The 27,927-nt window shown below is 41.9% G+C and overlaps 1 protein-coding gene across 2 annotated transcripts in view; it reads left to right on the forward strand.

The window, feature by feature from the left end:
- The window catches only part of bcar3 (BCAR3 adaptor protein, NSP family member), a 106,174-nt gene that overhangs the window by 33,410 nt on the left and 44,837 nt on the right, over positions 1–27,927 (forward strand). For both annotated transcript variants that reach the window (XM_055221403.1, XM_033992129.2), the window contains 3 exons: positions 4,649–4,844; positions 6,327–6,560; positions 15,107–15,149. In XM_055221403.1, the coding sequence (XP_055077378.1) occupies positions 4,649–4,844; positions 6,327–6,560; positions 15,107–15,149 (473 nt within the window). The remainder of the gene's footprint in view (positions 1–4,648; positions 4,845–6,326; positions 6,561–15,106; positions 15,150–27,927) is intronic.

The raw sequence follows: 27,927 nt of genomic DNA on the forward strand, positions 1-27,927 counted from the left end.
GTTTTGTTTCATTCTCACATGTTTAACACACAAACCCTGCATATTTAGGCTGATTTCTTCTCTCAAACAGAAAACGCTCCACCTTGTGATGTCATGCGGTAATACAGGAAGTGCTCCACTGTGTTTTTAAACTCTATACACCTTCACTAGAATCATGTGGATCATTTCAGTCCTGGAATTGCCAATCGCTACTGAGCTAAAGGTAAAATGAGCTGTTGACTTGAAAACTACCACTACATGACATCATAAGGTGGAACAGAACATTTTGGGCTTTGGAGATGTAGACAGACTAATAATACAGAATTACAGAAACATGTATGAATGTAACAAAACACAACTTGAGGTATTTTGATGAGGCAACAGCATTATAACATGACTAAAAGCTCACATTAGTCAATTTTCCATAATATAATCTTTAATATACAAAAGTTAAAAATAGGCATTAAAAACATACATTGAAAGGGAGACAGTGGAGTAAATAGGCCAGTTGAAACAGATGAGTTTTGAAGTGTGGGAGTGAGTTGGTTGCAGAGGTCAGGAACAGCATTTATTCAAGAGAAAGTTTGAAAATGAAGCAGTGATTCCACTTTCAAGCCAGTCAAAGCTTTACATCAAGGAACCACTCACTCATTCACACACACATTCATACACCAGTGTACACTGGGGGTGAGGTGGGTTAAGTGTCTTGCCCAAGAACACAACGACAGCATTCATGTGTGGGAGCTGATCAATGCACAAACTCTCCACCAACTGAGCTACTGTCGCCCTAAATAACAATAACATAAACTATGTGTGTGTGCGTGTGCGTGTGCATGCATGTGTGTGTGTTGGTGGTATTTATAACATTGTGGGAGCTAAAATCTGTGTACATGCTTACATCATGGGGACCTAACTTCTATTATGGGGATAAAAATCAGCTCACCGATGTAATTCCTTTGTTATTAGATCAACAGTTTGATTTAAAGTTCAGATATGGGCTAGAATTGGTTTAGGTTTGTGTTTAGGTTTGAGAAATAGTAACTATGGTCATGTTTAGGATATGAATGTAAGTGAATGTAATGTCCCCCAAAAGCATGTAAGCTCAACATGTGTGCACGTGCTGGGAGTAGTTTTCAGTATATACCTTTACCTAGAATTTTGATAAGCCGTGTTGATGTAGATTGTGGTCTTATCCGGTCGTGAAAAGAGCAGATCAATGCAGTGCTGGGTTCAGGGACCTGACCTGATCAGGGACCAGGGCAGACACAAAGTTCAAAGGTTGACCCTCTGAGTATGAGGTAATGCTTTAGACATTAGGTCATGGAGTCAGTGACATCAATAATACAACAACAGACTTCACCATAATAAGAATGTCAGTGCTTTATATGATATTTCCATAACAGTGAGGTTTTGTTGTTGTGTTTGTAACTGTAGCGGTGTGATGTCAGTGTATAATTCATGAAGTGATTTGTGTTTTGAGAATAGATTCACGGGTCCAGTAAAAGAATTAAAAGATTTTATACTACAAATTTAGGTATTTGACGATAACACCCAGAAAGTTACAGTTACGACAGGCTGCAGTTTGAAATCCTCCTTTTTATAGACCTTGTTTTTCTTCTGAAACAACACGACAAAGGAAAGAATTTGTTGTACATCTGGCTGAAGCAGTGTCTGTCTCTCTGCATGTGGATGTCTGCAGAATAAAACCAGTATTTAGCCTAAAGCAGCAGCGATCACTATCTGCAGCGACACACAGTAGCCCAGCTCCGAGTCTGGACGAGATTAGGACTGTCACGATGACAACGTTTGAAGTGTGATTAACTGCATCACAAAATACCACAATAAACAAGCATTTTGAAACTACTTTGTGCCACTAAAACAAAAATACTAAATACTAAAGCTAGATGATCCCAGTAAAATGTTTAAAACACATTGGAAAAAATATGAGCAGTAAATAAAAGCAAACATATCCTCCACCAGTGTGGCATAGTGGTTGGGTGGCTGCCACTCTCACCTCACAGCATTTAGGCCTTTTCTGTGCAAAGTTTGCATGTTCTTCCTGCGTCTAGGTGGGTTTCTTGTGAGCGCTCCAGTTTCCCCCATCAATCTTGAATGTCTCACTTGTTTGTTGAACTTTGACAACTTTGGAACTTTTAATACCAGATCTCATAATTGTCTACATTTAAAACCTGGCCACACTAGAAATGAAAACAGAAAAAAAGCTTGTGGTTATCTTGCTTCCCAAAAATAGAACACATTTCAAGGTCACGTAAAGCCACTAATGCACTTGAATAATTGGGTGATAAACATTTATAATCACAGCTGCTCCTGTTTTGAATGTTTTAAATGGCCCTATGCCATTAGTTTTGTTTGTTTTTGTTTATATTGTTCTGTATTTGAACAGGTGGTTCATGATAAAAAGTCTGGTGCTGCCATTAGGCTCTCCCTGTAGAAATAATGATAAAGATGAAGAAAAAAGAACCCAAAACATGCACAATAGGTATAGTCCTCCGGCTAAGGTCATTCTGACCAAACCTAGCTCAAGATCTGGAGACGGGTCCCTGGGTGCAGCACTGGGGCCCATAGCTCTCGATTGACAGGTTGTCCCAGTAGCATTGAAGGACGGGTCAAATGCAGAGGTCAAATAAAATGTACCTTAACTTTAATCTTAGACAAAAGGTGCACACAAGCCTAAAAATGTCTCTTATCGAAGCATAGATTTGTCCTAATTATCATGACAGGTGTAGTTGAGATCAGGAGTTGGGAGTGTCCTGTCTGCCAAAATGCTCAGAAAATGATGTTTCAATTCTGCTGTGTGACTAACAGCCATGATGACTGATTGAGGAGTGCACTGTCCACTCATCATCCTCACACAGCTGGGGAATTTAACAGGGATCTGCCCACTGTTTCCATCTCTGTCAACAAAACCCCTGCACATCTCGGAGTATTTATATCTGCTCGTCTATCAGTACCACGCCAAAATAGAGCCACAAAAGTGTTTTCAAATGGTGTGCCGTTTGTTTGGGACAAAAGCAGAACAGTGCACTTTTGGGAGTTGTTAAAATGCATTACCAGTTATATTGAGAATCCAATAAATATTTGATAAAACTGCAGAAGCTTTGGCTATTTATAAGTTGATGCATTTAGCTACAGGAGACAGCAGATAAAAGTACTTTAGTTTACTACAACACGACTGGTGTGACTATTTGCTGTCTAGAAACAAAGTACTGTTTTTTATTGGTTTGTTTATTACAAAATATGTATTAATTGCAATATTGATATTGGAGAAGAAAAAAATCAAGAAAAAGTAACACACGGATAAATCTACTCAAGTGAAAATATTTAAGTACCTATATAAAACATGAGTAAAAAAGTAAAAGCATTTTCCCCATATTTTTTAGGTCTTATGAGGCTTTAAATGTAGTGATTTTGACAAAGATGTGTGTTGTTTTCATTTGTATATTTTTATTTGCTCAAACTATGTATGTTTTAAAACATGTTTTTCTGCAGGTCTCAAACAAAAATAAAAAGTACTTTTACTTTTCAGTCGTGTTCCAAAATGTAGTGGAGTAGAAAGTACAGATAGTAAAAAGTATCTACTGCAACTTAAGTAAAGCACAGTAACTAAAATGTTGTACTGCTACTAATTTTTGTACTATTATTTTTACTTTTAGTTTTTTATAGCAAAAGCCAAAGTGTAAATCTGTCAACGGGACACATTTTTGTAGAAGTGAAGATGTTTCTCTGCTCATCTAAGCCGCTTCTTCAGTTCTGGTCAGATTACTGGTGGACACTGCCTTAACACCATCGTTAAAGGTTGAATAGGGTAGTTTCAGCTGAAACTGGAGACAATAGCTGTTTACAGTTTCAGTGTAGTTAGCCCCTCCCTTCAGACAGATATAAGGCAGTGTCCACCAGTAAACTGACCAGAAATGAAGAAGTGGCTTGGATGAGCAGCAAAACGTCTTCACTCCTACGACAATTTGTCCATTTTCTTTTGCTATAACTCAGACCTGGACGACTGAGGAATTACACAGACACTTTTAGTTTTGTTCCACCATTGGTTAATCGATAATCATGATTATCCAGATCACAATGTAATCATAAGATTCATAAGAATATTGTGTGACTTTTACAAGCAAAAATAAGTCATTTTACTTTAATCATGTCTCCATTAAACTAAACATAAAAGTAAAGTGATTTTTTTATGTGGCTTTTATGTCACATTAACTTAATTTCTACACAATATGTTTTTTATGGTGTCAATAATAGTGTCATTCCTTAACTCTAGATGTTTTTTGTGGTGTTAACATTTGATATTCCATTACAAAATTGATTTAGTATTGTAGCTTTTAAAGTATAGAATTATGTCACTGATTCTTATGCAACAACAGAAGTTTTGTCCCTCCCGCGGGCCACATGTGTACCTCATAATGCGCGTACTTGTATATCTGTTTGTGCGATAACTGTATCTCTTTACCCGTGTCGTATGTCACAACCGTCTATGTCAGCCACCTTCAGTGTTTGTGAGCTCAGATTTCATAGAGCAAGATGACACTTAGCCTTATGATGTGTTTCTACGGTTACATAATGTTTTATTTTTTTAAGGTTATGCTGTGTCTGTGCACACTGTAACCAAATCCTGATGTTCGTTGTTGTGTTTTTGTAGAGTTGAGGATGATGGCCGAAGGGCGTTTTGCCAGTCTCCCCCGGTCCCTGCACCACCCCCCCTCACTCGGAGGAGGGGGGGCCCACGTTCCTCTGACGGGACCCTCGTACTCTGTGGGGGCCCCAAACACCTGCTCATCCCGGAGGCTTCAGGGGTCACTGGCCTCCTCCATGGACCTGCTCAGTTCCAAGTCTGGGTAAGTGTACATGTTCATCTTTTTTGTTTGTTATATTGTTTTGTAGAAAGTATTCATTTAACCATGTTATAATGCTGTTACCTCATCAGAACCACACCTGGAGTTGTGTTTTGTTTCACTCATACATGTTTGAGTTATCCTTTATGATTAGTCTGTCTATATCTTCAAAGCTCAAAATGCTCTGTTCCACCTTGTGATGTCATGAAGCGATAGTTTTCAAGTTAACATCTACCTTTTACCTTTTGTTGAGTAGATATTGGCAATTCCAGGTCTGAAATGATCCAGATGACTCTAGCGAAGTTACATGGAACGTAAAAAGACAGTGAAGCACTTCCTGTTTTACCACATGACATCACAAAGTGCAACAGAGTGTTTTTTTTTTTTTTTTGAGAGAACTATAATATGCAGGGTTTGTGTGTTAAAAATGTGTGAATGAAACAAAACACAACTCCAGGTCTGTTTATGATGAAGAAACAATATTTTAACACAGATCAGAAAATAGCATAATATTGGCCCTTTAAAGGTGCATCATGTAACTTTTCTGGGGGAGGGCTATCATCTGCTTGTCTCCATGGAGATGTTATTGCTTTGCCTGAAATGTTTCGCAGCATTTCTTTTGCATTTATAGGACGACAGGTGTTTTTATTGTGCAAAAATTCTATATATCCATGTCCAGCTGTTTTTCAGTTTTACTCTCTGATATGTTTTAGTCCTGGATGTCTCAAAATCTGCATCATTTAATTCCAAAATACCTTTAAAAACATGCATTCTTACTGTAAGCGGGTGCAGGTTTCCACAGATCTAACCTGTAACTTGCCTGGGTGCGTCAGCAGGCTTGTCTCCATGAAGAATGATATATTTAACGCCATACTGACTGGAAGATTTCAGGCAAAGCAATAACATCTCCATGGACACAAGCAGATGGCGAACCACCACCTCACCTGAAAAGTTACAGAGTGCAGCTTTAAAGATCACACTAGTCATGATAGGATTTCATGACCAGCTCCTCAAAATACATGAATTTCCAACTTTACATGATCAGCATAATGGAAGATTCAAGAGTCTACCTTTTTCACAATCAAAATGTCCCAACCAGCTTATAACCAAACCTCATATTCACCTTATTGTGGAAGTTGCCGTGGGCACCGCCATCATCATTTGGGTTGTATTATTTTGTATGAGGCTGCCGATCTTGACAGCAAATAAGTTCTAAAGGGACTACAGAGGCGATTTAAAATTTCCCAGAGAATTGGTGTAGTGTTGACTTGTTGCACATAAACATTTGACACAAACCAACCTACTTTAAAATCATATTTTAGAGCCGAAACTTTTGCCAAATTCTCCATTGAAAGGAATGGGATTTCCACTTAAATAAGGTGTAATAATTTAGATATTTCCTGATGAAAACTCCATGGGCTGATCAGAATCCTGTAAGTTAAGTATTTGTAACCTACATTTTGTTTTGTATTATTTCGTACACAGTCTTCCGTCAGGCCCGGGTGGCAGCCTATCAGAGCTCCCCGCTTCATCCCAGCAAGTGTCCATTCACGGCACACTCCCCCGACGAAAGAAAGTGGCACATAACATGGTCCAGAGCAGCTACACCTGGGATCCCCGGGGCAAACACTACCCCACCTCCCCTCTGAGTCCTGGGACCGTCCAGCCTCTGCCCTCGCCTCTGGTCCAGAACATCAAAGAGGACTTCCATGGATACAGGTAATGATGCTGAGAATGAGAATGTTAATAAAAAACAACCAATTGTTTTTATTTTGCTTGGCCTGTATGAGAAGTTTGAAGGTCTACAATGACAAAACACACCACAGTAAACATTATTACTGCATACTGCTAGATTTTTGTTTACTTTTGTGAATACTTTTGAATACTGATATGGTATTGTATTATCTGTATTTTTAGATACAGTACCAGTCAAAAGTTTGGACCATTTCTTTCAGTGTTTTTTTTTCTCTTTATTTGTATTACTTTCAACATCATTTCTGTTTCAAATATTTGATATTCGTATGTGTCAGAAAAGCAGAAACTAGTAAAAATAAAGAAAAAAAAACATTGAATGAGAGGGTGTGTCCAAACTGGTAGTGTATGGTTTTTAAGAAAGCTCAGTAGTGTGAGTTTCTAGTTATAAACGCAATATTTCCTAGTCTCGTCTATAATTTCAGTCATAAAAACAACTCATAATAATAAGACATTCAAAGACACCTCACAGTTTGTAGGACAGATGTAGGACAGGGGTAGGACAGGTGTGGGACAGGTGTAGTTCTGTAATGTGCTTCAGTATAAATTTTAGGTATCTTTTTACTTTTTAAGTACACTACTACTAATACTTTTAATTTAGATTTTTTCATTTTTACTTGAGTATTTTTCTGCACTTTTACTGAAGTAGCAAAATTGAGTACTTCTTCCACCACTGGGTGTAGGACAGACAAAAACACAATGAAAAGAAGAAGAAAACTATCAGGAAATCATTTGAAATCAGATTTGAACAGGGTAGTATTCAGGGCAGAACAGCAAGAAGATTATCCTGAATTTGTCAAAAGATGCTGCCATTACCTTTTGTCACACTTTTGAGATCAAGGTAGCTTGAGTTTCCCCCAATAAATCGCAGGTGTTTGGGATGAAAGTGCTGTGCTGAAACAGTGCTGTGGGCTGTGTGCAGTTTGAGCTTGGACTTCACAAGCACCAGAGCTACCATCCGTCATCGTGTCCTCCCATCTCTCCATCTCCAGGGTCCAGTTACAGACGGCTGGATCTGATAGGGCCAGAGTGGGGATCGTAGTGTGTCGCTCCGGGGGTTTGGGCAGCCTTTGTAGGTCAGGGTGTGGTAGAGCGGATAGCACATCACCATCACCTCTTTGTATGCTGGACTGGAGCTGTCTAAGGATACATTTCAGATTATAGGTGCTGCTGACATACTGCTACACAATTTGTCCATGTCCAGGTGGCTACATCTCACTTTATACTCACTTTTTGTTCATTTTTCATGCGTACAGATCACACTATAACCTATACTTTTCATCATCAAAGCTGTTCTTTTAACTTGGATGAATAGGCCACCTGTTAGGAGTTGACAATATGGGCAATTTAATAATAATAATAATAATAATAATAATAATAATAATAATAATAATAATAATAATAATAATAATAATAATACATGTATTGTTATATATACATATTATTATTATTATTATTATTATTATTATTATTATTATTATTATTATTATTATTATTATTATTATTATTATTATTATTATTATGCCTTACTTTTATATAGCGCTTTTCCAGTCACTCAAAGTTTTGTACATTATTCGTTCCCTCCACACTTGGTTGTGGTAAGTTTCTATTGTAGCCACAGCTGTCTTGGGGCAGACTGACAGAAGCAAGGCTGCCAATCTGTGCCATCTGCCTCTCCGACCACCACCAACACTCACACACACCACTTTCATACTAGACGATGTGGGTGAAGTGTCTTGCCTAAGGACACAATGACAGTTTTTGCCATGGATGCCCCACTGTGACACCTGGTATTTGTAGCAGTCTCTCATCTGACAAGATCAAACTTTGACAAGGGGTTTTGGGTTATTATCCCGATTTATCACAAATTTTATTATTAACAGAAATGTGCTAAAATGTGGCATAGTATCACATCTAATCTATATGTCTTGCATTTATTCAATTACAAGATACAGTTTTAATCTGTTGCTTAAAAGGACATGCAGGGTCTCTGTTAGTAAGGTGTTCTCTCCACAGATCTGATCTGTCATTTAGCCTGGCGCTGTCACTTGCTTGTAAGTTTAATGCCATACTGCGCAACATTCCAGGCAAAGTATAGAGACAAGCAGATAGACACAAGAAAAGGTATATAGTGCAGCTCAGCATTAAAGCAGACATATTGTGCTTGTGTCTGCTTTATAGTTATAATCTATGACACCTGTGAATCATTATGTTTTAATTTGCACATTTTGGATTTTGCAGATCATGGTAGCGAACAGCAGATATGTTTCATTTGTACCAAAATAACTGCGTGACACTGCCGAATCCTACTCATATCATAGATTAAGAAAATAAAATTGGAGAACGAAGTAAGTACAGAGCAGCGGGTGTGTGCCGGTGGCGGTGAAAACGGAGATTGAAGATTAAAGACTGCTCAAACCTGCATGAATCACTCCAAAAACAACTTTGAGTAAATGAGAAGGAGAAGCAACTATGACACGGTTAAAAGATCTGAAAAGCCGATCTTGTTGAATAGGTCTGCTTTAAACAAATAAATGAAATTAATGAATAGATTCAAAGTACACTCTCCATGCTGTATTTTACGTCTCTGCATTTCTACAAAAATGTGCGTCTTCCCCATAAAGTTTTTAGTGGACCTTTATGTAAGCTGCTGCAGGACGGTCCAGACACATGGACAGTTGGTCTTGACTTTCCATTGCTCATGTAGTCATCTGCCCTCTGACCTCTGACCTTATGTTACTCTAGCTCCAATTGGTCGGTTTGTCTTTGAGGAGACCTCTATGGGCCGCTCTGAAGACCACCATGACAGAAGAGGAGTGTGGGTAGTGAACAGTTACAGACATTCTATGGCACAATACAAAGAGGGGAGATGGAGCCTACAAGAGAATAAACTATGCATAAAAGATATACGAGATATATTAAAACAGCACATTTGATGTTTTGGAGATATGCTAGATATGCTAATTAAATATAAAAACAACACAAACTGTAACCAAGACATTTGCAAAATACATAATTTAATAACACTTACAAGCTAATTTGATTCACAATCCTCATCCCACTGTATATCTCCCACATTGTATTTCCAAGTCTTAGCATTGATACAATATTAGATCACAGTGTCCTCTGGTGGCCTCCTACAGACACTGCACCCTTCCCTCATTCTCGCTCCAATGCACACACACGTTGGGTTTGCGTGCTCCTTGGGGACGTTTCATGTAGACTGATCCAAACCATAACCATAGTTACTACTTGCCTAATCTTAACCTAAACCTATTTTAGTGCATATCTGAACTTTAAACCATCAGTCATCAACATACATTTAAAAGGAGGTATTCAGTATTCTGTAGCTAAATGCCTTTTCAAAGTATTCTTCCCATCACTGGTTATGGGATCTGATTTTTGTTCTCATATGGAATCCGGGTCGCGATGCTGTGAGTGTGTTTACAGATTTTAGTCCCCACAATATGACAAATACCCGCCCATACACTGTGAAGTCAGTTGTGGTCGCCCGCTGCATTGTGTGGCTGAGCATGTAGAACAACAGGACCGAAAAAGACTGTGGCGTGGTGCTTTTTCTCTCTCTTCACCTCGTTCTCTCCTTCTTCTGTTTATTTTTTATGTGTGTTTTCATGCAGTGTTGTGGTCATAGGAGCAGAAATCCCCAGCTCCCACTTGCTGCATGGGCAGAAACAGTTAAAGTTAGCAGTGGTCAGCTTGGAATGTCTGGACCAGGCCGGTCACGTTGACACTGAAGGAGTCCAGGCTTATCAGCTTCAGACAAATAAAGACACAATTAAACATATCCACACTAAGCTTAATGCATGTCCCAGATGGCAGAGGTTGAGCCAGAGCAGGAGGCTTGACAAGGGGGGACTTAAAGAAACATTTTTGATAAAGATAAAATACATAAAACTGTTTTGTGTCAAATAAACAGACGCCAAAGTATTTCTATTTTAAGAAAAGTCAGGGAATGTTACTGGTGTCGTTCCACAAGATGTGAGGATGAGTGATCCAAAAATAGAACAGTTTGGACTAAATGGCAAGTCTACATTTATTTATTTATTTATATTTCCCCCTTTCCTGCAGATGGAATTGGGTAAGCACAGGCATGATTGTTATATACACAAATACATTAAGATTAACTTACTCCTATACATTCATATATCCTCACATACACACATGTACATTAGACATAGTTCCTAAATAAAGTATATAACCACATTCAAGAGTATACATGCAGATAAACTGCAAGTTTACAATTAGAAATAGATAATAATAATAATAATAATAATAATAATAATAATAATAATAATAATAATAATAATAATAATAATAATAATAATAATAATAATAACAATAATAATAATAATAATAATGCGAAAGCATTCAGTGTAACTCCAACTATGGAGTATAAACTTATGCAAGAGTTGGGGAAACTCTTGCATAAGTTTATATACAAGACAACAAAAATATATAATGCAGATATATAATGTAATATATATAATATATAATGTAATATAATATATATAATATATAATGTCAGATTACAGTCGTTCAGTATTGTTTTTCAGATTTTTGTGGACTGATGGCATCCAAACAGCTGAAGAATATGAGAAAAAAATGTCAAATTGATCAAGCCCAGTTTTCAATAAGACTTTTAATTTTGTTTTATTAATATCAAATACAATCCACGGCGCCTCTTTAGTTCTGGTCAGATTGCTGCTGGACACTGCCTTATAACTATTTAATAAAATATCTGATACCAGCAATCTGACCAGACGACTGAGGGATTACACAGATATTACTTTCCTGAACATAAACAATACAGACATTGAATCTTTGCCTTTTAAACCAAAAATATTTCTTCCTCCAAAGTTTAAACTCAGGTCCAAACCAGATGCTTTTACTGACAGAGGATTGACTATGGGCCTCTCACTTAAAAAAAGACTCATAGTAAATCACTGACAACAATTAGAAATGGCTTAAATGAATAAAATTTAAACTGAAAAACACAAGTGAACAAAATGCCACAGTTTAAGACCTTTTTTCAGTTGTGTTAAGCTAAACTTCACATGCACCCAAACATGCTCTGTAAAAACAAATGCATCTGAATGTCTGGGGTATTTTGCAAAGAGGCAGACTTGGGTTTGTGCATGAACTTTGACCTCCGTGAGAGTGAAAGTTAAAATGCCAGTTCTGAAGTCTTTCCATTCGCGTTGTATGGGTGGTGTCTGGTATGTGCTGATGGTTCTCTCTGTACCACCTCTGCACTGGGAGAGGGGCGGGGCTTTGACAGGCAGATGGTCGCCGTGGTGAAGTCTGTGGGACATTACGTATGCAGCTGTACTCAGAGACAAAAAGGCATGCTGGGACTGTGATGGGGGTAGGAGATACTGCTGAAAATGAATATCTCAAGATTTTTGGAGCATACCCATAATAGTATTGAGATTAAATTATAAAAATTATAAAAAATCAGAAATGAGCTGAAACAAATCTTCAAATACTATGTTAAAGTACTTTTTTTAAATCAGCCTTTTTGGAGCCTGAGGAAAATACTCAAACTTCAAATGTTATGTCTCCAAAATGTTTGTGGTTTTATCTTTTGATATATGTCCCATCTCTAGAATGTAATTTGAACCCATTATTCTCTGTGTGTGCTTCTCAGAGTTGCTGGAATAGGTTTAGACCCAAAATAGAGCTATTCAGCAATTTACATTTATCCAGGCTTGGGACTTGGACAGTTGACAAAGATTAAAGTGCATTATGTAACTTTTCTGGTTGGGGGTCTGACACCTACATGGAGATATTACTATTCCACGTTAAACAAATCTATCTTACATTGATTTAATTACATATAAAATCAAATTATTTTTATTAGAGATGTAACAATAACCAAAATATCAACAGTGTCAATCATCATTGGTTGAGCGGTCAGATCCACTGGCCCAGAGGTTGGCAGTGTGATTCCAGCTCCCACAGATAAATGCTGTCGTTGGGCAAGACACTTTACTCAACTCACCCCCAGTGTCTTTGTACACTGGTGTTTGAATGTGTGTGTGAATGGGTGAGTGGTTCCTTGATGTAAAGAGCTTTGAGTGACTTGAAGATGTAAAAACACCATGTAAAAATGTGACCGTTTGCCATGTTTGACCATATCGTATCGTCAGTATAGTCAGGAGCACACACTACATCGAATGACAAGTCTCTTTGCTTAAATTCATTGTTTTGGTGCAGCATGAGCTAAAAAAACAGAGGGAACTACATAGACCATGATCCTTTGCTTTGTTTCAGTGCAGACTACATGAAGAACTATTAAGCACTTTTCAATCTTATTTTTAGATTATGACAGAACCGAAGGCTTGTCAAGGGTTTTTAAAAGAAAAAAGTAGCATATTCACAATTTAGACCAATTTGAATTAATATAAATTCATCAGTGAGACACATCTTTGCCTTTGTTCTTTTTTTACTAGATTCAAACCAAAGGAAACCTCTTAAATTATAGTGACTACTTCTTAATTTAAAGGACAGAATGCCTACGGGAATATCCTTGACAAAACAGAATTGTCAGAATTTTTAACTTAACTATGTCCATAAATTTTTATATTTTCTGTAGTTTAATTATAGGATCTATGTGTGTTTTACAGGCATTTCCCCAAATTTCCAAGCAATATTTTTGTTTTTGTTTGCACTGTTTTTTGTTCATAGTTTTTTTTTTTCTGTATTTTGAACAGGGCACCCATGAAAAAGAGAGTCTAAGTGTTGTCCCTGTATAAATAAAGATAAATAAATACAACTAGCTTTCTGTAACAAATATGCATGTTTCATAGAAGGTTTCATGTTCATATCTTGACTCATAGGACATGTCTTAGGGAGTCCACATTGTCTTACAGCTCTTTGTGTGAGGACATCTGATCTACGCCATGGGGCTGACAGGATGCATTGGATTAGAGCGTCTGTTGACATCCACAGTCATGAATACACCTTTCATGAATCATAGAAACATACTGTTGTGAATAGGGGCTTGTATTCATTACATAACTAAACCCTACTCATTATATTGGACCATATTAAAAGTGGAAGCCACCGAGCTAAACGTACTTGGTTTTGGTAAATGCTACAGTGTGCTAATATTCCCGTGGGAACACCGGCACAGGCTTAAGGGATTTTGACTACCAACCTTCGCAAATGCAGTTGGAGATTTGAGCTAATTACCACTTTCACAGAGTTCTTGGCTTCTGTTCTTTCTCTACTGTAGATAGAGTTGAGCTGAAAGTTTATGAATGTTTAAAACTTCCTTAAAACCACACTACGCAACTTTGCCATCTGCTGTCCTCATACAGATGTTATTGCTTTGCCTTAAATGTTCCACTCTACAGCATTAAACTTATCCTTTTCTACGACGGCAAGTGAATAATGCAACAGTAAGAATGTAAAGTTTTCAAGGTATTTCTTTAACAATTTAAACACCTATAATTGAATAAATGCAAGATTGGTTTTATGCCATACTGTGGAAGATTCCAGGCAAAGGAATAACATCTCCACAGAGACAAGGCGGCGAATCCTTTCCTGAAAAAGTTACATAGTGCAGCTTTTTGTAAGTTCTGGACTTTAGGCTTTATAATGTTTGTGTTACAATAATAACGTGGGGTATAAATAAGAGGCTTGTGGGCTGCCCCATGATCTGAGATTATCTGCTACTTACTTTACTGCTACTTAAAACTATTGTACAAAAGAGATCATTCCTATTTGTTCAAATGCATTTTTTTAACCTAGCTTCCTATACAGTGTTTCTTTGTTTACACTGGGCTGCGCATTTAATACAATTTAAACATGATCATTACTAATCGTCATTTCTAATCGTGAATGACCAGCTTGGGTGTTTGTAACAAAAAAGTCTACACCAGTCCTCTGTCAGTAAAAGCATGTGGTTTGAAGCTCAGACTCAGGAAATTAATATCGAAATCCAGTTTTATTTGTTTTTTATTTGACACAATAAAATCAAATCAATATGAGAAAATGATTGCTTTGTTGTTTTTTTTCCCGTCAGTTCTGCTTTTAAGATCACAGTCCTTGGTGGAATCGCAAAAATACCGCTATGTATGTGTGTGTATGTCTGTGTGTGTGTGTGTATGTCTATGTGTGTGTTGTAACCTTTCTGTGAATTTGCCAGTGGACCCTGAAGGCCAGTTCGTGTGGCTGTGATGTGTGTTTGATGGGGGAGGAGATACGAATCTAGGAGGGAGCAAAGCTGAGACAGACACACAACCAGTCCACATGTTTACCGCTCAAGTCAGGGAAAGCTACAGGCAAAATACTCACTGAATGAAACAAAACTTTAACTTTTGTTTCACTGGTGTGGTAATCTTTGAATGGCCTAAAATGACGCCAAAGTGAGATATAGGGATCAGTAATCTGGTTAAAAATTTGTGGTTTTTTGGGGGGAAATCACACTTTTGTCCTGGAAGGATGTGTTCATTGAATCGGACTCTATCTCTATCTTTTTTCCCCAGGGACCCCACTCCTGGCCTGGATGCAACTGTGGATTATGTCAAGGTAAGAAACCCCCGCAAATACTTGTCATAAACTTTCAATGTTTAAGGTTCTTTAGCAGGTCATGGGAACTATCTATGTGTTTCAGAATGTTACAAAATATGCACTGTTGCCATAGCAATTAACAATAACTTTCTAGAGTAGTTATAGTTTAAAACTGAGCTGGAGAACACGTCAGAATTAGCTGCGTTTTGCTTGCGGATGTGTTGACCTGGTTTATGGTTAATTTTTTCTGTAATTACTGGGTCAATCCAAGTGAAACAAAAATTGGCCCAAAGTTCAACAAAAGGGATTTTTTTTTTTTTTTTTCACAATAGCTTCAGAAAGTGCTGTCAATATTCAACCCCAAATATCTGGTTGTTGTCAGCTGAAATGACTTCAAACCGTAAGATTAATATGGGAAGTTTTTGGAGTCAGTCTCAGTTGTGGATCATAAATTTGGTAAATTCTTCAGATTGGCCCCTGCTCCCATCTGAAATTCTCAGAACCTATTCAAAACACAATATTCTATCTTTTTAAAAGTCAAAAGTCCTCAAAATGTTGCCTATAAACAGACCCATGTCTCATATTCACATGTACTTGTAGGATCCATACAGCTGGCCACATGTGAGGTAGATTTTATGTTCTTGGTAGGGGCTGTGCACGATGCCAAAAAAGTGTAACTTGTCATTTTCAAAACCTCAAACTCTTCACCCCAATGTAAAAATATAACTTGTGTTCATTCCCATGACTTGTGTATATATCGTGATTTGGACCGCAGCCAGATCTTGCACAGCCTTTTGTTGAGTTCAGATACACACACAACAATAATCTTACTTTAGATAAGCTCTGTCAAGACGCAAAGACTTCAAACTCTTTCTTTCTATACTAACAAAAATACTTGAGACTTTTGATTTTGATATCATAAAGATAATTTAAACACTTTATACATTTGAAGGTCATTTTTATAATAGCAGATTAAAGGGCCCATATTACTCTGTTTTCTGATCTATGTCATAATGTTGTTTCCTCATCCCAAACATACCTGGAGTTGTATTTTTTTTTTATTCACACATTTTAATACACAAACCCTGCGTATTTCGTGTATATTTAAACACTATACACCTTCATTAGAATCATTTGGATGATTTCAGCCCTGGAAATGCCAATCTCCACAGAACAAAGGTAAAAGGTACATGTTAACTTAAAATAACTATTACTTCATGTCATCACAAGGTAGAACAGAGCATTTTGAACTTTGGAGATGTGAACAGATTAATAATAAACAATTAGGACTACTCATTAATGGTGTTTCTACATACAGTGTTCTTACATTTACCACTGATACTCTTGGGCAGCTCTTCAGTTTATGTTTTTTTTTTCTAGTTTTGAGTTCATTTCATCCACATTTTGTCCTCCTTTGGATCATTTCTTGTTTAGAACTCCCCTGACAATGGTGCTGTTCTTTTCTCGACCTGGTTCAGCCTTAGATTAGACCTGAAATAGTTCTGTTATATACCATCACCATCAGCTACTATTGTACTACTATTGGGAGAGAGAGAGAGAGAGAGAGAGAGAGAGAGAGAGAGAGAGAGAGAGAGAGAGAGAGAGAGAGAGAGAGAGAGAGAGAGAGAGAGACAGAGACAGAGAGACAGAGAGACAGAGAGACAGTGAGAGAGAGAGAGAGATTTTTTTGGACAGAACATTTTATACAACTCTACGTTACAAAAAAAAAAAAATTGCAACTGCAAAAATTAAATCGGTGTGTATCTGATTTTAATGAGCAATACAAGTGATAACATTTGTATGAAAACACTTTTGATTATAGTCAACTTTCAGACCTGATCAGACTGAGGGTCATTCAGGTCTGATCCATAGCAAACAACGGAGTTAAATCTGTCAACTGGATAAATCTTGTAGGAGTGAAGACGTTTCGCTGCTCATCCAAGCCGCTTCTTCAGTTCTGGTCAGAATGCTGGTGGCCACTGCCTTTAAATCTATCTGAGGGGAGGGGGCTAACCACGCTGAAACTGTAAACAGCTATTGTCTCCAGTCTGAAACTGGACTGCCATCAGGGAAGAAGAAATGGTCATTCAGTATATTCAGGTGTCAGCTGACCTCATTCTTTGAGCACAGAACCTTGCTGAATCTAGACCTAACCAACTGCAGCAACACCAAGCACGGCCCCCATCCAGATGGTGACTTATTTTTTTGGCCAGACAGTGTAGGACCTAAGCAGATTTGATAAGCCACTTTTCAATGTTCCTTGTGTCAGTGGGGTCTGGTTGTATCCAGGTCCAAAGGCGTAATGCACCTTTAAATCAAACCGTGTGCTGTAAATGACATTCACACACTGAGCGAACGACAGCAGCTGCACCTGAGTCCTGCTGTGAAAAGGTGATGACTGACAGGCCATGATTCACCCATCACATAATCATCAGGCCCACACAGAGCAACGAACACTAAAATGGGTTGTTTTTCCATTTTGTTCCATCGATCATTTATCTGGGCCTATGGGGATAACAGTGAACTGATCAATTCAATGTATTCATTGCAAACATTTAATATAGAGTCTTGACTAAAATGACTTGAACTGACAGTATTTTTGGCTATGTTGGATTTAATTGCTTAAGTGACTGAAGCAAGTTTAAAAAGCATTTTTGATTTGTTAATATAAAAACGAATGGTTAAAGCAGACCTATTGTGCTTGTGTCTGCTCTCTAGTTATAATCTATGACACAATACTTATCTAAAACGACTTAATAAAAGAAACAAGTCAACTGACCTCCATGTTAGCTGTAAACGTCATCACAACAAAGAGCCGTGTAACTGACTACACACTGAGGAATCCTACATGTATCACTACCTAAGAAAATAAAACTGAGCAACGAAGTCAGTACAGAGCATCGACATATGCTGATGGAAATAAAAATGGGCATTGATCGGCAAAATGGTGTCTTGAAAATATGCGATTATAGATTGCTCAAACATGCACAAGTCACTTCAAATACATATATAATATGGTTAAAAGCTCTGAAAAATCTTTTTTTTTTTTTTTTTTTTTTTTTTTTTTTTATAATTTACTGATTTAAGGTCAGCATATTTAGATCAGTTTTGTAATAAGTTATATATGTTTAAGGAAAGAAATATCTATTTTGTCTGCGTCCCTTTAGATCAGGGGTCGGCAACCTTTAACACGCAAAGAGCCATTTGGACCCAATGTCACTGTATATGTTGTTTTAGTTTTTTTTTTACTTTTAGGCTTAGTGTAAACAACTATAGTGTGCTTATGACATGGGTCCCCAACCTTTTTTTGCACCATGGACCCGAATAATGTAGGTTTTGTTTTCACGGACCAGCTTTCTACGCGTGGCAGATAAATATGGCAAAAATAAGTTAAGTGCATAAATACAACTCACTATACCGCTGCATCAGTGTGAGCCCTGCACTTGTTTCATTGTGATGAGGTGATGAGAGACAATGACACCCCCAGTGTGATTATGTCTAGTCTGCTCCACAGTTTCTTTCAAAAAACTCTACATCTTATCTTTTAATCCCAGGTGCTTAGTCTCCATGTGCCAAAGCAGTTTTGAAGATTTCATTGCCTCATTTGCTTTTCTCACATATTACGCAGAGCGGACTCGGTGCGTGTGAATCACCTGTTGTGACAAACTCATATTTTAAGTAGGACTCCTGGTATTGTCTGTTAAATTTAGCTTTCTTTTTCTTGGAGGTCGTAGGCTCCTCTTCTGGCTTCTCAGTTGGCCTTTTCCCCTTTGTTAAAAAGCTCTCCAAAGACTTTTGTTTTGGCTCACTTTCACTCGCTTGTGGCTCTACTTTTGGGTGACGAGTCTGATGTGTTATACGCGATACGTCATACGCGGAGGACAAGAGCAGATCCAACACAGATATAATATACTTGCCAGTACATCAAATAGATTTTTGTGGTGATTTCCTATCAGGATTTTTATGATATATCTACAGACAAGCTTATTAGGATGTCATTAGGGACTGGCGAAAGTTACGTCGGAGAAGATCCTCCTGCTCCTGCCAGTTCCCGATCCCTGCTTTAGATACTTAAAGGGAGGTAAAGGGAAGTAAAATTTATCCCAGCATAGAAATTGTAAAAGTAGCTCTTAGGGTCAAAATGAGACCTGGCTGTTAGCATGCTAGGTTTTTTTTTGTCAAATCTGTGTCAAACTCTGCTCTGAGCTCTGAAAGTTGTGAAAAGGGCTTATGAACGTATCATGAGTAATTAGGATGCTTGGAATGTGAAAGTGAGGAATAACTTTGGACTGCTGCAATATTGCTACTGCTATATTATACAAAACTAACCCTATAAGCCCTGTTATGATGTTGTTACCTCCTCAAAACGTACCTGGAGTTGTGTTTTGTTTCATTCACACATGTTTGAGTAACCTTTTAACTTTATTTCAGTAGAAATTGGCAATTCCAGAGCTGAAAATTATCCAAATGATTCTAGTGAAGGTGTATGGAGTTTAAAACACAGTGGAGCACTTCCTGTATTACAACATGACATCACAAGGTGGAACAGAGTGTTTTCTGTTTGAGAGAAGAAATCAGCCTAAATATGCAGGGTTTGTGTCTTAAACATGTGTGAATGAAACAAAACACAACTCCAGGCCTGTTTGTGATGAGGAAACAACATTATAACATAGATCAGAAAATAGTGTAATATGAGCCAATATCAGAACTGAAAAGGGTGGATTTCTTGAGGTTAAAACAGTGCAGTGATGATGCTGGTTTCTTTGACTGGGAGAGAGCCAGACCAATTTGTGTTAATGTGTTTGTGTAGAATGTGACAGTTAGCAAAGAAATGCAGTGTCGTAACGGTGCGGATAGGACCAAAGGATGCAGACCAGAGCAGTTTTAACAGTGTTTATTTACAGCGGTGAAAATGCAGTCTTTAAACAGGTCACAAGAGCAGGTACAGGAACCGGGGGGCGGGAGACGGGTCAGGCGGGTGCGGTGCAGGTAGAGGCGGGCAGGACAGGACCAGGACGGGGATAGAAGCAGGTGCGGTACCAGGGCGGGCGGAGCAGACGAAGACCAGAGCGGGGAGCGGGTGACAAACCAGAGACCAGGACCGGACAGGAGACGAGACGAGCAGGAGACGAGACGAGCAGGAGACGAGACGAGCAGGTGACGAGACGAGCAGGAGACGAGACGAGCTGGAGACGAGACGAGCAGGAGACGAGACGAGCAGGAGACAAGACGAGCTGGAAGCGATACCGGGACTGGAACGTGGCAGCAGGAGCTGGGCGAGTAGAGGCAGGAATCTGGAGGGTGCATAAATCCAAATGAGCATTTGCAGGGAAGTACCATATAACAAAGCTTAGCAAGAAACATTCACGTTTACACGCGGACGGTCTGGCACCGAGTGTAGACTGCCAAGCCTTCTTGTACTCAGCAGCAGGTGGTGGTGATTAGGCTGATGCACCCCAGGTGTGCACGGGAGGAGTCAGGCACTCCACCCAGCTCCAGACACACAGGTAGGGGAGGGGGAGAGAGCACGGGAGGACAGGGAAACTGACATCATGACAGTACCCCCCCCCTAAGGTCCACCTCCTGGTGGACCCCCAGGCTTGTCAGGATGAGCGCGGTGGAAGTCTCTCACCATGTCGGGGTCCAGAATGCGTGCCCTGGGCACCCAGGATCGCTCCTCCGGACCGTAACCCTCCCAATCGACGAGGTACTGGAGGCCCCTACCACGGCGACGAACGTCAATCAGGCGGCGGACGGTGAACGCCGGGTGGCCGTCAATGACTCGGGCGGGCGGTGGGGGATCGGCCGGAGGGCACAGGTCGCTGGTCCGGACTGGTTTAACCTGTGAGACGTGAAAGGTCGGATGAATCCGGAGAGACGGGGGTAACTGGAGGCGCACCGCCGATGGATTTATGATCCTCATGATCTTAAACGGTCCCAGGAATCGGGGGGACAGCTTACGGGAGTCCGTCTTCAGCGGGACCGTCTTGGCGGAGAGCCAAACCATCTGGCCAGGTTGGTATACGGGCGCCGGGACACGGTGGCGATCGGCCGTCGCCTTAGTGCGCGCTCCAGCCCGAAGAAGGGCCGCCCTGGCCTTCTTCCAGATCCGGCGACAGCGCTGGAGATGGCGCTGAACAGACGGGACGGCGAGGTCCCTCTCCTCCGTGGGAAAGAGAGGGGGTTGATATCCCAGCGATGCCTCGAAGGGGGACATACCAGTGGCGGAACTCACGAGGGAGTTGTGAGCGTACTCTATCCAGGGTAGGTGAGTACTCCAGGTCGCGGGGTTGGCGGAGGCTGTGCACCGTAGGGCCGACTCCAGGTCTTGGTTGGCCCGCTCCGTCTGCCCATTAGATTGTGGATGGAACCCGGACGTGAGGCTAACCGTGGCCCCCAAACTGTCGCAGAAAGACCGCCATACCTGAGAGGTGAATTGGGTCCCTCTGTCGGACACGATGTCCACCGGGATGCCGTGGAGTCGGAAGACATGACTGGTCAGCTGGTCGGCAGTTTCTTTGGCTGTGGGGAGCTTAGGCAGGGCAACGAAATGGGCGGCCTTGGAGAAGCGGTCCACAATGGTGAGAACCACCGTGTTCCCCTGGGAAGGGGGAAGGCCCGTCACGAAGTCCAAGGCGATGTGGGACCAAGGGCGACGAGGAACTGGGAGAGGATGCAAGAGACCAGAAGGGGGTGAGTGGGAGGCCTTGGCCCGAGCACATACCTGGCAGGCGGCGACATAAGCCCGGGTGTCTGTGTCCATCGTGGGCCACCAGAAGCGTCTCCTGAGGAGGGAGAGAGAGCGACCGGCACCAGGATGGCAGGCGAAACGGGAGGCATGGACCCACTGGAGCACCTGAGACCGGACAGAATCGGGAACAAACAGTTTATCTGGAGGGCCGTTACCTGGGTCGGGGTCGTTGGTCTGGGCCTCTCGGACGGTGTCCTCGATATCCCAATGGACCGCGGCCACCACACACGAGGAGGGGATAATTGTTTCTGCGGTGACCGGGCTATCCTCCAGGGCGAACTGGCGGGAGAGGGCATCTGGTTTGACGTTCCGAGATCCGGGGCGGTAGGTGAGGAGAAAGTTGAAGCGGCTGAAGAAGAGGGACCAACGAGCTTGACGGGGATTGAGGCGCCTGGCGGACTGGATGTACTCCAAGTTTTTATGGTCGGTCCAGACGATGAATGGTTGCTCCGCCCCTTCGAGCCAGTGGCGCCACTCCTCCAAGGCCAGCTTTACGGCAAGGAGCTCCCGATCCCCCACATCATAATTGACCTCGGCCGAGGACAATCGCCGGGAAAAGAAGGCGCAGGGACAGAGGCGGTTGTGGGGGTCGAACCTCTGCGAAAGCACGGCCCCCACTCCCGAGTCGGAGGCGTCGACCTCCACGATGAATTGCCGTGAAGGGTCGGGCTGGTGCAGGATGGGAGCGGAGGTAAATAGTCTCTTAAGCTTCTCGAAGGCTGTCTGCGCCTCAGGAGACCAGGCAAACGGCAAAGCAGGAGAGGTGAGTTTAGTTAAGGGCGAGATAACCCTACTAAAATCCCGGATGAAACGTCTATAAAAATTGGCAAAGCCGATAAATCTCTGGAGCTGTCTCCGGCTGGTAGGAACGGGCCACTCAGTGACAGCCTGGATCTTTTCAGGGTCAGCTCTTACTTGGCCCCGCCCCACAATGAAGCCCAAAAAGCTGACCTCCTCTGCGTGAAACTCGCATTTCTCAGCTTTCACGAACAGTTTATTCTCGAGGAGGCGCTGGAGAACCTGGCGAACGTGCTGATGATGCTCCTGGGGGGACCGCGAGAAAATCAAGATGTCATCCAAGTAAACAAAGACGAATCGGTTAAGGAAATCACGGAGCACATCGTTGATGAGGGCTTGGAATACGGCAGGGGCGTTGGTGAGACCGAAGGGCATAACCAAGTATTCGAAATGTCCCAGGGGTGTCTTGAAGGCCGTCTTCCATTCGTCTCCCTCCCTGATGCGCACCAGGTGGTACGCATTCCGCAAATCCAACTTTGAGAAGATGGTCGCACCGTGGAGGGGCGTAAATGCCGAGTCCAGTAAGGGAAGCGGGTATTTATTCTTTACGGTTATATTGTTCAGACCCCGGTAATCAATGCAAGGCCGCAGGGATTTGTCCTTCTTAGCCACAAAGAAGAACCCCGCTCCCACGGGTGAAGTGGACGGGCGGATGATTCCGGCAGCCAGGGACCCACGGATATAGTCCTCCATTGACTCGCGTTCAGGTTTAGACAGGTTATATAGCCTGCTAGATGGTAGTGGGGCACCCGGCAGGAGGTCAATGGCGCAGTCATATGGACGGTGGGGCGGTAAAGAGAGGGCCTTGCTCTTGCTAAAAACCTCCCCCAGGTCGTGATATTCAGCAGGCACCGAGGACAGATTGGGGGTGTCTGGGGACGGATCAGCGACAGGAACGGACCTCCCGGCCGGAGGGAGGGCGGACCGAAGGCACTTGGCGTGGCAATCGGGACTCCAGCCCGAAACTCCGCCCCTGGCCCAATCGAAAACAGGGTTGTGGGCGCGTAGCCAGGGGTAACCAAGGACCAGAGGAGAAGCGGAGGAGGACAGGACATGAAACTGACGGTTCTCTTGGTGGTTGCCGGACAGAATCACGGTGACAGGTTCTGTGATGTGAGTGATGTGCCCCAGAAAACGTCCATTGAGCCCCTGGGCATTTAAGGGGCGTTCGAGGGGCTCCAGGTAGACCCCGAGCTGCTCCGCGACTTGGGCATCAATAAAGTCCCTCTCAGCCCCGGAGTCGATAAGGGCGGAAACGCATAAGGTCTCTGTGCGAACGCACAGGGTGGCGCTGAGCCGCAGTCTATTAGAAGAGTCCAGGATGTGTTGCTCGCCCACCAGTACTCCCAGTGCTACTGGTGGGCCCCCCCTTTTGGCCGAACTGGGCAAGTGACCACATAATGTCCGCGCTCACCGCAGTAGAGGCAAGCCCCGGCCAGACGACGCCTCCGTTGACGCTCCTCGGCCGACACAAGGGTCCTGTCGAGTTGCATGGGCTCATCCGGCGGGGGCGGGGCAGCGCGTGGCTCCGGCGGGACCGGTGACCGGCGTCTCTCTCGGCGACGAGCCCGTAGGCGGTTGTCTATACGGTGAGTGAGGGAGATGAGGGTCCGCAGGTCGGGGGGTTCGTCCCGGGAAACCAATTCATCTTTCAAAGTCTCGTTCAGGCCCCGCACAAACACAGCCCGCAGCGCGCTGTCCGTCCAGTCCAGCTCCGCCGCATGTGTCCAGAATTCAATGGAATAATCCGCTACCGTCCTGGAGCCCTGGCTGAGAGTCAATAACCGGGAGGCAGCATTGTCCTGGTAGTGCGGGTGGTCAAACACCAGCTTAAACGTGGACACAAATTCATTAAAATCCAGGCTATCCACAGACGTCTTCATTAGGCGCGCCTCTGCCCACTGGAGAGCTCTGCCCCGGAGTAATCCACATATATATCGGATCTTGGTGGCCCCCGAGCTGAAACGAGAAGGGCATTGCTGGAACATGAACTCGCACTGGAACAGGAATCCGCGACAGAGGTGAGGTTGTCCAGCATACGGCTCCGGATCCGTGCCTCTCGGCTCCGGGAGGCGTGGCGGCGCTCCAGCTGCAGCAGGCGGGGTGACGAGGAGCGCGGCCACCTGGTGGTTAAGCTGTGCCACCTGCTGGGACAATGTCTGATTTAGCTCCAATAGAGTTCGAATGGATTGTTCATGCTGACCCAGCACCGCCTCGGGGTGAGAGTGCGTGAGGCGGCGCGTCTGGTCCGGATCTGAGCCTGCTTGGTCCATAGTGGCCAGACCGTTCTGTCGTAACGGTGCGGATAGGACCAAAGGATGCAGACCAGAGCAGTTTTAACAGTGTTTATTTACAGCGGTGAAAATGCAGTCTTTAAACAGGTCACAAGAGCAGGTACAGGAACCGGGGGGCGGGAGACGGGTCAGGCGGGTGCGGTGCAGGTAGAGGCGGGCAGGACAGGACCAGGACGGGGATAGAAGCAGGTGCGGTACCAGGGCGGGCGGAGCAGACGAAGACCAGAGCGGGGAGCGGGTGACAAACCAGAGACCAGGACCGGACAGGAGACGAGACGAGCAGGAGACGAGACGAGCAGGAGACGAGACGAGCAGGTGACGAGACGAGCAGGAGACGAGACGAGCTGGAGACGAGACGAGCAGGAGACGAGACGAGCAGGAGACAAGACGAGCTGGAAGCGATACCGGGACTGGAACGTGGCAGCAGGAGCTGGGCGAGTAGAGGCAGGAATCTGGAGGGTGCATAAATCCAAATGAGCATTTGCAGGGAAGTACCATATAACAAAGCTTAGCAAGAAACATTCACGTTTACACGCGGACGGTCTGGCACCGAGTGTAGACTGCCAAGCCTTCTTGTACTCAGCAGCAGGTGGTGGTGATTAGGCTGATGCACCCCAGGTGTGCACGGGAGGAGTCAGGCACTCCACCCAGCTCCAGACACACAGGTAGGGGAGGGGGAGAGAGCACGGGAGGACAGGGAAACTGACATCATGACATGCAGGTATTTACTCCAGCCAAACATCCCCCTTTAGAGCTGGATTCTTAAGACATACCAAGACATAACATGTTTGTAGACGTAACAGTCTGTGTGTGATATTTCTGTAATTTTGGAGGGAGGGAAGTGGAGACTGCAGAGGAGATTGCTAGTGCTAGTAATTCGTGAGAAAAGAAAATATAGAGAATGTAAATGGAGGGAAAAGGAAAAAAAAATAATACAAATCTATTATTATTATTATTATTATTATTATTATTATTATTATTATTAATAATAATAATAATAATAATAATAATAATAATAATAATAATAATAATAATAATAATAATAATATAATATAATAATTAATTAGGTGTTGTGATTGGTTAAGCCTTTTTTTTTCACCCTTTCCTTTTCTCCCTTTAACACTTGAATGATTGAATCACATCTATTATGCAAACCAGCCCCTCCGTTTTACAGTCCCCCTCACTGTCTATAACAGTTTAAATGAGGGTATGACGTAAGCAGGCCTGACAGAATCCTGCAGAAGACTTCACATTCACAGCGTGTGCTGTGCGTAATTCTCATGATTCATGTGTCTTTTTAACTTATTTATAAATTTTATCTGAAAATCGTTGCAGGTAGACAAAAACTGGCAAGGCAAGTTAATTTCTAAAGCACAATTTGTACACAAAGTAATTCAAAATGATTTACAGAATAAGAAAGACATTAAAATCACAATACAAACCAATGAAAACATAAATAATCATCCAAAAAAAACAACTTTAAAAGAGAAGAGTGCAGAGTAAAAACCTTTCAGTCATATGCACAGCTAAACAGAACTGTATTGAGCCTGAATTTAAACATTGTCAAAGTAGAGGCCTGTCTCACATCTTCAGGAAGATTGCTGCAGGTTTTAGCTGCGTAAAACTGAAACACTGATTCCCCATGTTTAGTCCTGACTCTGGGCACCAGCAGCAGGCCGGGACTAAACCAGAACTAAACCAGGACTAAATCAGGGCTAAACTAGTACTATATACAGGCAGGACAACAGCTCCATCTGCAGCTCGACTTCTTCAGGACAGTATCCCAGGTGTGTGACAGTAAAAAGACCCCCTCGTCCCAGTTTAAAGTCATGTGGGGACGTTTCTGTATTTCCATTGGCTCCTTGTCCTCTGTCTCAATGATGTTTGCTCTGTCCTAGTCCATAATGTGCTTCTCTCTTTTACAATGGGCAGAAATGGCTGGTTTGAGTTGACATATTGTATCTGATTATATATTAGGACAAGGCAATGAATTACATTTCGATCAAATCTAGGTCTAATTGTTTGCAGGCTTCAACTATTGGCTTGGTGTTTTTCAGCTAACCCTGTGGGAAGTTGTTAAAGCCAAGTTACAACTTTGGGGGAACACAGCTGAATATATATATATTTTGTATTAAATAGCAGAGGTTTATGTGAAAAAACAAAAACTAAATATTTTAATTCAAGGTCATGAAATCAAATAGTAAATTGGGATCAATCAGTATGAGGGATAAACATGCTTTTGGTATATTACTCAGCGCTATCCATGGGTTTCAGATTCAGAATGATGAGAAATTAGGAGCGTTGACATGGCGATTAAAAATTTTAAACTAAACATTCTATCCTTTGAATGGAAAAAATCCTCCAAATGTTGCATAGAACAGGAAGCCCATGAATATCTCACATAGAGTTAGTTCATAGATGCTTTAGAACAGATCTTTTTTTGGGACGCACCGATCCAGCTTTTTCAGATCCGATACTGATTTCAATACTTTGGCTTTAAGTATCTGCTGATCCCAGATATCAACCAATACCAGCATAGGGACGGAAAATGGCTCTTAATTATTTAAAACACAGTTCACTTATTAGAGATCCTATTGTGACTGTTATTTACCCTTGAAATAACAACTGAACTGCTTTGTATGAATAAAAGTCCAAACATTATGAGACATTTTGGGCTAAAATCAAACTGTAAATAGTCTTATTACATCCAATTAAAGGCCCAACCAGGATATCAGCTTAAGCAATATCATGGAACCGATACCTAATCCAGCTAATTTTACAGTATCGGCACCTATACTCAATACTAGTATCGTATTGGTGCTTCTCTACTCTTGTCACCAGGACACTGTTTCAAACACAGCCTTAGTAAACCTAGAGTTCATTAGCTCTGTCCATTCATGAACTCATCCATCAGTCGTGTCTTTGTAATATATTTGCCACAGTGTTTGGATGC

This window comes from Periophthalmus magnuspinnatus, chromosome 4 (genome assembly GCF_009829125.3).
Source record: "Periophthalmus magnuspinnatus isolate fPerMag1 chromosome 4, fPerMag1.2.pri, whole genome shotgun sequence".
Taxonomy (NCBI): Eukaryota; Metazoa; Chordata; class Actinopteri; order Gobiiformes; family Gobiidae; genus Periophthalmus; species Periophthalmus magnuspinnatus.